The 10,842-nt window shown below is 43.3% G+C and overlaps 1 protein-coding gene across 3 annotated transcripts in view; it reads left to right on the forward strand.

Moving 5' to 3' along the window:
- The window catches only part of Zfat (zinc finger and AT-hook domain containing), a 180,356-nt gene that overhangs the window by 86,745 nt on the left and 82,769 nt on the right, over positions 1-10,842 (forward strand). For all 3 annotated transcript variants that reach the window (XM_028773252.1, XM_028773253.1, XM_028773254.1), the window contains exons 8-10: positions 1,362-1,449; positions 2,697-2,846; positions 5,561-5,734. In XM_028773252.1, coding sequence (XP_028629085.1) covers positions 1,362-1,449; positions 2,697-2,846; positions 5,561-5,734 — 412 coding nt within the window. The remainder of the gene's footprint in view (positions 1-1,361; positions 1,450-2,696; positions 2,847-5,560; positions 5,735-10,842) is intronic.

Genomic DNA, 10,842 nt, shown 5'->3' on the forward strand with positions numbered 1-10,842 from the left:
TGAGTTTTTGAAAAAGAAGTAAATGAATCCTAAGAGTCTGCCCTTCTCCCAGCCCCCTCTCCCACTCTCTGTTTCCTGACAATCTTCAAAGACATCAAGAAATGGGACCCCTGATAAGCTCTAAGATAAATTGCTTTCAGACTATCAGGGATTAAAAGAAGAGAAATCAAACAGCAAGGACTCAGGAGAGATCAGTGTAAACTCTTTCAAAGCTTTCTGAATGCTTCTATCAGCTCTGATGACAAGGGCGGCTGGGACGGAGGTGGGAGGGCGCCAGAATGCCAGAGGGATCTCATGAATTTCTCTAAAATGGCAATGTGAACCCAGTGTCAAGGACAGTATGTGTGTGTGTGTGTGTGTGTGTGTGTGTGTGTGTGTGTGTGTGTATGTGGGGGGTGGGTAACAGGAGCACACTGAGAAATCTCAAGGCTATGCTGTCATGGGAAGTTAGTGTCACTGGCTGGCCAGACAGCTCATAGCAAGATCTTGTGTGTGTGTGTGTGTGTTTCATAGTAGAAACCTTTATATTTCATTATATATTTTGATCTTACGCACCTCAGAGTCCTCTCTCTAACCCCTCCCAGATTTCCTCACTGTCTTTTAATGAAGCCATCAGCTTTAAATAGCTCATCAGTTAGGGGTGGGGCCACCTGCATTCATTCTCCCCTCTCTTCTTGCTAGAATGTTGACTGGCTTGGTCTTGTGTTCATCTCTCTAGGCCTCCATCTCTGAATCTATAATGTAAACATGAATTAGAAAATTTTTTAACCAGTACTTGAGTGAATCTTAGTCATATATGTAAGCTCAGTATGAGCAAGGTTTTGAGTGCTGAGGACATGATATACTGTTGGGCCATTGAGCAGCCCTGTGATGTGTGGTAGAGCATCTTGACTGTCCTGTCTATCTCCTTAGAGTTCTCTCATCAAAATCTTCCGAAGGCTGTGTAGGGCTAGGTGGCTGTATATTATGTGGTTGGAAGGATGTGCTGGATGTCTGGTTTTGACGAAGCTTTTGCTTCTGGTTGTTGAAGGGGCAATAGCATTGATGATGATTGAGGTAATAGCCATGGTGACGGTTGTGTTGACAGTGTTAAGAGTGGATGAAACTGTGTTGACGATGGTCGAGGTGTTGGTGTTCGTGATGATGTTGGTGGTTTTGGTGATGGTGTTTGATCATGGTGATGATGGTGGTAGGAGTGGTGGCAGTGTTTGATGATAGTGGTAATGGTGTATGTTGGTAGTCGTGGTGATGATGATTGTGTTTCGCTGTGATGATAGTGATGATAAAAGTTATTTTTCTACAGAACCTAGACTTAAGATAGTTAATTGTTTTCTTTTTTTTTTTCTTCTTTTTCTGTTAAGGACAAAAGGAGTTATTCTTGTCCTGTGTGTGAAAAATCTTTTTCAGAAGACCGATTGATAAAGTCACATATCAAGACTAATCATCCAGGTAAGGTTATGAATTTAAAAAGATTATTTTTTAAATACTTATGTTTATTTTAAAACATAGTACTGTAGTAAGTGGTATGAGCTTCGAATGAAGAGGGAGGATTGAATGAATTCAATATTTGAGATGTTCTGCCTTGGGGAAGCCCAGTGTTGGCCTTGCTCCACCCTATACTGTGGTAGGTATGCTGACCAACAGCCCTCGAGGTGATGTCAGTTTTACCACCATGTGATCTTTGAGGTGGACCTTATTGTCAGACTCCATTGTCATATTAAGTAGAGCAGGTAGAGTGGACCTGGGTACTCTGTGTTACTTAAGTAAGTAGCAAGCAAACTACACCTCCTTTTTGATGCCTGTCTCTTCTTGTTTACGAATCTGTATGTGCCCTCGATAGAAGAGAGTGGACTTCTCTGTGAAGAGCAAAGGGCTCTGAGAGTTTTAGCTGGAGACACACAGAGCCTTGAACCTTTGTCAGTGTGGGAATGCATGGCTTGTGTCCTTTGTTCTCTGTAACTCCAGTGTAAGCTGACAACAGCATTTAAGAGCACTGACCTTTGCATCATGAATACGGAATTATACAAGGAATCCCGTGTGTCCAAACGTCAGCTTCCACATGCCTTTTCTACATTTTCCAAGCTCTTTGCATGTATCCACCCATGAACTTTTTTTATGGAATGTTATAAAATTTATCTTATTTAATTTTCCTATGAAAGACTTTATAGGTCATCTCCAATAAATAATGTTTTTGCTTAGCATGACCTGTCTGTGAACTATAAAAAGCAGTGCTAACCATGATTCTTAGTGCATCTTAGGATATTATGCATGGCCATTTAAAATATCCCAAATTGATCTAAGACTTTTTTGTTCAGTTTGTTCAAATCAAGCTGCAGTATTTTAGTGATTGTGCTACTTACATTCTTTGTAGAGTCCCCAGTTTGCTATCTGTTTTCCACACGAGTGACTTCTTGGAGACACTGAGTTCATTTTCCTATGAAAAGCCTGTGTGTCACATTTGTCTGGTCATTGCTTTGCAATGTTTTCTTCGTTCTTCATATTGTAGGTTAACAAGTTCTTAGATCACAGCTTGATCAGATTCAAGTTTAGCTTTTTCAGTAAAAATGCTGTCTCATGACACCAAGGAGGCACCTGATGGACATTTCTTAGATACGCAGGTGCTCCACTGAAGTTTATTTACCTCTGAAGAGCAAAATGTCTTGTCTTCTCTGATTACTACTCTGCTTTTCTGACAGAGGTCTCCATGAATACCATTTCTGAGGTTCTTGGGAGAAGAGTCCAGCTCAAAGGGCTCATTGGAAAGCGAGCCATGAAGTGTCCGTATTGTGATTTCTATTTCATGAAGAATGGTTCAGACCTTCAGAGGCACATCTGGGCTCATGAGGGTGAGTTGTCTTTCTCTCTGGAACATCTATTTAATTTTGTGCTGTGTGTATTATTTTGGGAGTATACAAGGAGGAAATTTACCTTTCCATGCCCCGCTGTTGTGATTTTTTATATAACTCCCAGCAAATTGAGATCAGAGATTAAGACCAAGACTTCAACGTGTAGTTGCAGTCATGGTTAATAGAGGTGTTCCCCACTTTCAAGCTCTGCTATAACTGTATTTGCTTACTGGTTAACTAGCGTCCTGAGAACAAGAAAGCCCATGTGTTCTCTGGGCCGCTGCAGTGCCCACTCCTATGCTCTATGTGTAACCAGCAGAGAAGCACAGTGGAACTATGAAGGACGGGCAGTAAAGAGGGCATCGGGAGGCTTGATGTTTTGGCAGTGTGGAGCATCACTGTTTATAGTGTGGAGAGAGGATTGGAAAGTGGAAGGCTTGAGTGGAAATGTGGCAGTCTAGAGCAGCATAGAGGCTGCTGTGCTCTGGGGGCTTGACCAGGGATGGAAGTATTAGACAGCTACTTGCCAAGATTCTCAAAAGTTGGAAGTCAAGGGTCTTCTGACATCGACCTCATTCTTTGCTGCTTGAGGAGAATGTTGCCCTCCTGGGCATGAGGAAGGTACAAGCAGCAAAATGGCCTCCTAGTCCTGTGTACTACTTCCTTCCTGTCTCTCCGGAGCCTGACCACTCTAGGCAGGACCATAAGGTCAGAAGAAGATGAACGGCCAAGTATTTTGCATAATATAGTATCAGTGGTAGGGCCCAGGGGAGGAGCTGGTGGGAAGAGAGACTCCCATATTGGTGAAGGGAGAAGGCAGCGGAACTGAGGCACAATGTAGAGACTGTATGGTGCTTTCTTGTTTGCCAGCACTTACTAAGCACTGTGGGCCCAGGCAGTGCACTTTTGGCTTCCACGAGATACCCTAGTTAGTGCAAGTTTCAGAGACTTGAAAGCCAGGTTAGTTTACTAGTGAGGAACACGAGGCACAGAAAGGTAAGAAACGTCCATGTTGCACAGCCAACAAGTAATGGGAACTGGGATTTGGACCCATGCTGCATGATTCTAAAGCCTTGTTCCTTACATCTTTACTGACTCGAATTAAGAGAAAACGATACCTCCCGTGTGGAGGCAAGAAAGGGCGAGTGAGTCGATAGTGGTGGTGAGATGAGCACCCATGTGTAATTTCCTGCAGACATTAGAGAAGTTCATTGCTAGGAGTTTTCTCAATAGAAAAGGAGGCAGAAGCCTTTGTGTGGAGATTGATTTGGAATGGTGCTCATGGGAATCGTCTGAGAGTGGTCAGAGACAGAACCAAGGACCTGACACTGGTGGAAGATCAGGGAGATGGGAGCCTGAGGGTCGTAAATCTGTTCCCCTGGGTGATAATGCTTGCATGGCAGACAGAGGTCTAGAGTGGGAGGGCGTGCTGCGTTTTTCCCTCACCATGTATGTGGTGCAGGATGGGACACATATTCCATCTTCCAGTCACTTCCCCATGAAACACAACTATAAACTGCCTTGAGATTTGCTGCAGGCATCTGTGAGATGGTCTCCTACATTCCTCAGAAGAAGACTCAGTGAGTGTCCAGGCTTAATGTATAGCCAACACTATGCTTTCACAGGCGACGGGGTGTTAATATTCCATATTGAGCTTTTGGAAGAAATCGCTTATTTCAAAGACCTGAATTCTGATAAAGATTTAGAAAATGAAAGGCTGCAGTTTTATGTTGGAGTGTTATGGCCTGTTCTTTTTCACTTGTCTATGAATTTCTCTATAATGATGGAATTATAACGGATAAAGAAAAGCCTACTTACATTACAGTATTTGGGAGTCTTTGGAGCTAATCACTGCATTGCACTGTAAGTAATTTTTCTTCCAGCTCACTCCCCCAAAACATGGGGTAAGAGCAACAGTAGGAAAATGTAAGAGATAAACATCAAGACTAACAAGAAGGGACTACATAAAGATAAGTCCTGGAGACTGTCCACAGTCATAGGTGTTGATCTCACGTGAGGAACTTCATTCACATGGCAGGCAGGTGCTGAGAGATTCTCACAGTTCAAAGAGGTTAAGAAATGCATTTGAGATGAACCATGATAGCTGGTCTCACACTGGCTGGGTGGGTGAAAGCAAGGCAAGCGGAGTAGTCACAATAGCTTGGGAATAGTTCAGTGTGAATCATCAGCATGCAGAACACCCAGTGTTGTGTGACTCTGTTTACATTATGAATGGGAATATTCTTCCAGACTTGACTCCAAGTGCCCAATCTCATTGATTCTTTGCAAAGAATGATGTGGCCTCTAATTTTATTTAGTTTAACTCAGTTCAGTTGGATTTAATGACTGCTTTGTAAGTTGAGCAGGGTGTCTGTCTTCAGGGAGTTACCAGACTGTAGGGAGAGCAGAGGTGACCAACTCACTGTGATATGCAAGAGCATTTCAGCAGGAGGGAGCTGGAGGATTGTAGAATGTTGACAGGCAACTAGAAAGGCCCAAAAGCACAGGCTTGGGGACCTTGACTCTGCAGTATTTCTGTAGGGTGAAGCCACATGAGACAGGCCAGATATGGGAAGTGTGGGACATGTTGGGAGTAAGTATGTGCATTGCTTTGTTCAGATGGATGTTTTCTGTGATGTGACTGTCCCCCTGGATTCCCGCCCATGTGTGCACAGGCATGTGTAAATGTACAGCTATACATTTCTCCTTGGTAGGTGTGAAGCCCTTCAAATGTTCTCTGTGTGAGTATGCAACTCGTAGCAAGAGCAACCTCAAAGCTCATATGAATCGTCACAGCACTGAGAAGACCCACCTCTGTGACATGTGTGGCAAGAAATTCAAATCCAAAGGGACATTGAAAAGTCATAAGCTCCTTCACACGTCTGATGGTGAGTTCCTAAGCCCCAGTGACCTGTAAATGTATGACTGGAAGCTGGTATGCCAAGGCCAACAGAGACTGTCCAAACCCGTGTAGCAGGAAAGCACTATACTTTGTAGGATATGCACTCTGAAAGAGCATTCAGTCCTATCCTCTGTCTCTCCAACCTCTGACCAGGGCTAACCAGTGCCTCCCTTCAACATGCTCTGCATAAACCCTTTTGAGATATGTGAGCATGTATTGTAAGCAGGGAAAGTAGACTGCTGGAGGAAGTAAACTGTTGATGTTTGGTTCTGGAAGTTTCTATCCATCTTACCTTGAGATTGTAAGGACAACTGTGGTGGCACCTGGGCTGATTTTTTGAGTTCATGTTTTTACGTCAAAGCTACCTCAGGGTTCTTACTGTTAGAGCTTAGCCTAAAATATGGACAGTCTGAATTACTGTGTGTGTGTGAGCCATGAAGGTGGGTTCTAGGCACAACAAGGTCATAAGGATCAGTTATTGTTTCAAGAGGTCATCATCTAGGTGAGATAACACAAGAGCGGGTATGCATTTGAAGGTAAGTGTCTGGATGTAGGGAACCTCAGAAGCCTGGGGGTCAAGGGTCAGAGATCTGCTGGATAGGCACAGAGCATCCATAACACCTTCTGGTATGGGCTCCATGGAGGGAAACACAGGCAGCCAAACTCTACAAGATCTTCCAAAGTTTTGATTTAATTAGAAACCCCCATTGGTGGGAGGTACTTGTGAATACTCCATGTTACAAGGCTAATAAAATTTCTTAATATATTGTTATTGAAGCATAATTAGATATAGGAATTAGAGTTTACTGAACAGATTAAAGGAAGTTCCGTGGCGATTCCAATTCAGGAGCTTAGGAGATGATATGCCTCTCATATCCAGCTTCTGTGGGGCATATGTCCTGAGAGTAAGTCCTACTGGATGTGTGCTAACTGGTTCCTCGTCAAGAATCAGACTGAGCTTGAGGGGCGTAGTGGGAAAGGCTGAGTGCTTGGTTTTGACTTATTGGGGGTAGAGTTGGGGACTTGGGGCATATTGAACCAAGGCCGCAGCCATGTGTATTGAACAGTACTTTCTTAAAAAAGAAAAACATCCATAATCAAGATGAAAAATATGGCTGGGTGGTGGTTGCACACGCCTTTAATCCCAGCACTTGGGAGGCAGAGGCAGGCGGATTTCTGAGTTCGAGGCCAGCCTGGTCTACAGAATGAGTTCCAGGACAGCCAGGGCTACAGAGAGAAACCCTGTCTCGAAAAAACAAAAAAAGAAAAAGAAAAACAAACAAACAAACAAACAAACAAACAAAAAAGATGAAAAATATGTAGGGTTGGGTGTGCTCAGGGGTAGAGTACTTGCCTCGTAAGGATGAGATTTTAGGTTCAATCGCTAAACAAAGAGATAAACCTAGTAACATAGGCCACCACATAGGGATAAGAAAATTGTTAGTGTCCTGTAGCTACATAGGAAGGTTTCACCTTCTCAAACAGTGGTCTTGCTGATTTGCATTACCTGAGTGTTTTTTCAGGTGCTGTGTTCCTTTATGTGATAGCCTGTTTCTTGCTAAAGCCTGCTTTCATGAATGCCATCAAGCCCCAGAGCCATGGTAGTCTCATTGTCTCCTGAGTTGTGATAACAGCGTTAGGAAGGTGTTGATAGAGACTTTGAAAGGGTACAAGTGGTCTTAAATTTGACTCTGAAATCTGAGTCAAGGTCATGTAAAGCCATAGTCTGTAATGACTGCACATGGAGGGAAGGGACTGGTGCGAGGAGTGTGGTTAAAAACAGCAAGGGAATAGCCTAGCAGATGATGTGGAGCCTTTCCCAGCAAAGCTATTGAAATTCACAGTTTTTCTTCATTTATTTTTTCCCAGCATTTTGGGAAAGGTTGTTACTCTGAGAAATGTAGAGACAGGCCTTATCATTTTCCTGGTCTCTTAGCTGTGGTGCGAAATGATTCTAGGCAGCAAGAGCCAGGAGGATCCGCTGTTTGTGGAAGGTGAGGTGCCTGAGGCTTGGTTCTTTTCCCCCAGGCCACTGTGCCTGTCTTCAGTGTTTCCCTTTGGCTCTTTCCTTGCACAACTGTTTTTGAGGGCTGGCTGCTGAGCAGAGCACTCAGCTTCCATAGCCGTCCTAGAGCCAGTGATTATCTGCTGCAGCTCTCTTCAGACCACATGCTCTTAAATCCTTTTTTATTTTATTTAAAAAGCTTTAAACTTCTCCCTCGGATGCCATATGTAAGATATAGACTTTGAAGAGGTTTTATTTCCCTCACTGATTTTTGCAATGCTACTGTTGTATCTCGTTAGTTTCATAGAGCTCTGTGGACCTCAGTGCATTGCCTGCCGGGTTCTATCAATATTCCCCCAGGTTGTCATTTGCTTTTATACCTTATGGTCTCTTTTTATAGACAGAAGTTAAAGGGCTTTGCTCATTTACATTTTCAATATTTTCCTTTATGTGTTTACCTCCTCTGAGTTCTCTGTGGTAAAAGAAACCTCTCTTGTTTCAGAACGAATTCTTTTGCCTTAAGTTTTATTTATAGTTTTGTAACATTTACAAAATTTCAGGTTCTTATCATTTGTTTTAGCGTATGCAGCATGGTGGGAATCTTCATTTCTACACAGCTGTCTACTGACTCAGAGTATTTATGGAGAAATCAATCCCTTCCATCTATGTTTGCTGGGCCAGAATTCCCCAAGATGCTGTGTTTCATTCTAAGATTTTAGGTTGTCCTGATAAGTTTTGTTCTAGGTCATTGCTTTAAAAGATACTGTTTTAATTAATGTAATTTTATCCATGTATTATTTCATTCGGATTTGGTTTTGTACTGAGACTTCTGGAGTCTCACTGGATTGTTATCTCTTTGTTCATAAACTGTTAGTCATGAAAGCATCCTTGGTTTCATCCCCGGCTCATCCCCATGAGCCTGTGACCAGCCTGCAGTGACGAATGACCTGACTAGCACTTGTGCTCCTTACTCATGCTCTGGTGACCTAATGGACTCTCAGTATTTAACCATAGAGGGACTTCATATCTAGCCACATACACTGCTTGAAAGTCTGCAGTGACCATTTATTTGGTCTACAGCATACTATCTTATGAGGAAGAATTAAGTTCTTTGCTTGAGAAGCCACACAGAGTAGGTAGAGCTGAGAGTCTGGGTTGAACATTGTCTGCTCGTTCACTGCAGGGTTACTAGAACCGGTGACTCCTCTGTCTCCATGTCATTGAACTGGGGCTTGTTATACTCTGTTGTGGAGGACTTCTCATGCTCTCATGAGGCCACTAGGCTTCATGTTTACTGAGCTTCTTCTTCCTGGGAGTTTCAGTGTTGGTTATGTGGAGGCTTTCCATGCAGTGATGTCCCACTCTGCTACCCAGGCCCCATCCTTGCTGAACTGCCCATTGCATGTGTGCTTGTGGATGTCTAGATGACTGAATCTTTTAGATGCTCACCACATTCCACCGATCAACCCCAGCTCCTGCTCCTCCTCCCTACGCCTTCTTTCCTGTCAGCCATGGAGATAGCCACATGGTGTAATGAGAAAGGAAATATTTTAAGTTTTGTCTTCTGTTTCGATTCTGCCATGTTTCAGCTTCTGTTCTTGTTCTTACAAAACTAATTGAAAACGTAGAAAAACAACTGTTCTTAACAGGCAGATACATAAAGGCAGGAAGCAGTATTGAGTTGGTATGGGCCTTACACTGCTAGCCCCGACTGCACCCAACTTCAGTGAATGACTACCCATTTTCAGCTGCTCTCATGAGAAACCAGGTCAGTTTGGACAGCCTTATTCTCACTCAGAAAAGATACATTAGCAAGCTGTCATGTAGTCTTCCACATGATCTAGAATTCACCCTCTACTTCATAGCTCACGGTACCCTTTTTTGTCTACGACACTGTCCTGCCTTGCCTCTGTTCATTTTTTAAAATATAGCATATTTGTTTCATCAGGCATATATAAAAGGAAAGAGAGGGAACAAATTTGATGATTTTCTAAAATGTGCCCGTCTAAACCCAGCTACTCTGCTTGGGTCTGACAAGGAGATAGCATCCTAGGCTTTTTTACCCAGCTCGATGCCATTCCTTCACTTGCTCTGAAGATGACAACTCCCTCTCCAGACATTCCCCCAGGCTGTCACCTCTTCTCTGCTAGTTTAGTTTCTGATGCTCTCTGGGCTCCCGAAAAAGTGTCTATTGGCCTCATCACCCTGAAATTCTGACATTCTTTCTGAGGGCTTTGAGAATTCCAATCTCAGCTGAACCATTCAGGTCATGGTGGTCCCGACTTTTGTTCACAGGCCACAAGCCTGCTGTAACTCAGCTCTGTCTGCTGTGCTGAAACCCTTATGTAGGTTGGTACTTTATGGGAAGATACAGCATCAGTGTCTTCCCTCAGAGGTAAAAGTGTACTTTGGTCATACTTATGCCCTATAGTTCTGCCTTTGATCATGGTGAGTACCATAACCAGTTACAAAGCAGACTTTTATTTAAAGTAGTTTTGGTGACTCTGTTTTAGATCAACTATAAGAAACCCAAGCTTTGTTTGAAAATACCCTACTAAATCCCAATACCGTGTATGATAACTCAAACAGAAGCGTTTTGGTGGTGCTGGGGAATGAACAAGCACTCTGCTGTTGAACTACAACCCCACTGTCTCAGGCAGAATAGTTTGGAAGACGTTGTGGAAAGCTAATCAAACTGCAAGCACATATCCAAAATGCACGTTACATGACTGAGATGACATGAGCGGTAGGACAGAGTTTATACCTGCATACACCACATGCTCTGTAACCACTGCTAAATGCTATTGGACAGCATTCTGGCTTTTAGACACATTTCAATTTCACAAATAAGATGTGAAAAATATGTATCTCAGAACTGATGAAAGAACATAGTTAATGTAGTGGTAAGCCCAGGGGAGAGAAATTGTCTTTGTCATCCCTGTTTTTCAGGGACTGCAGTGGCCTCCTTGCTGCTGATCTACTTCTGCCCTTTACCCTGGGATCTGTTCTCCTGACAGCAGGCAGGAGCCCTATTGCAACAGAGGCCAGAGATGTCCTTCTGGGTCCACAGCCCTACCTCCAATATAGCT

This window comes from Grammomys surdaster, unplaced genomic scaffold, assembly GCF_004785775.1.
Source record: "Grammomys surdaster isolate TR1022 unplaced genomic scaffold, NIH_TR_1.0 224, whole genome shotgun sequence".
NCBI classification, from domain to species: Eukaryota; Metazoa; Chordata; class Mammalia; order Rodentia; family Muridae; genus Grammomys; species Grammomys surdaster.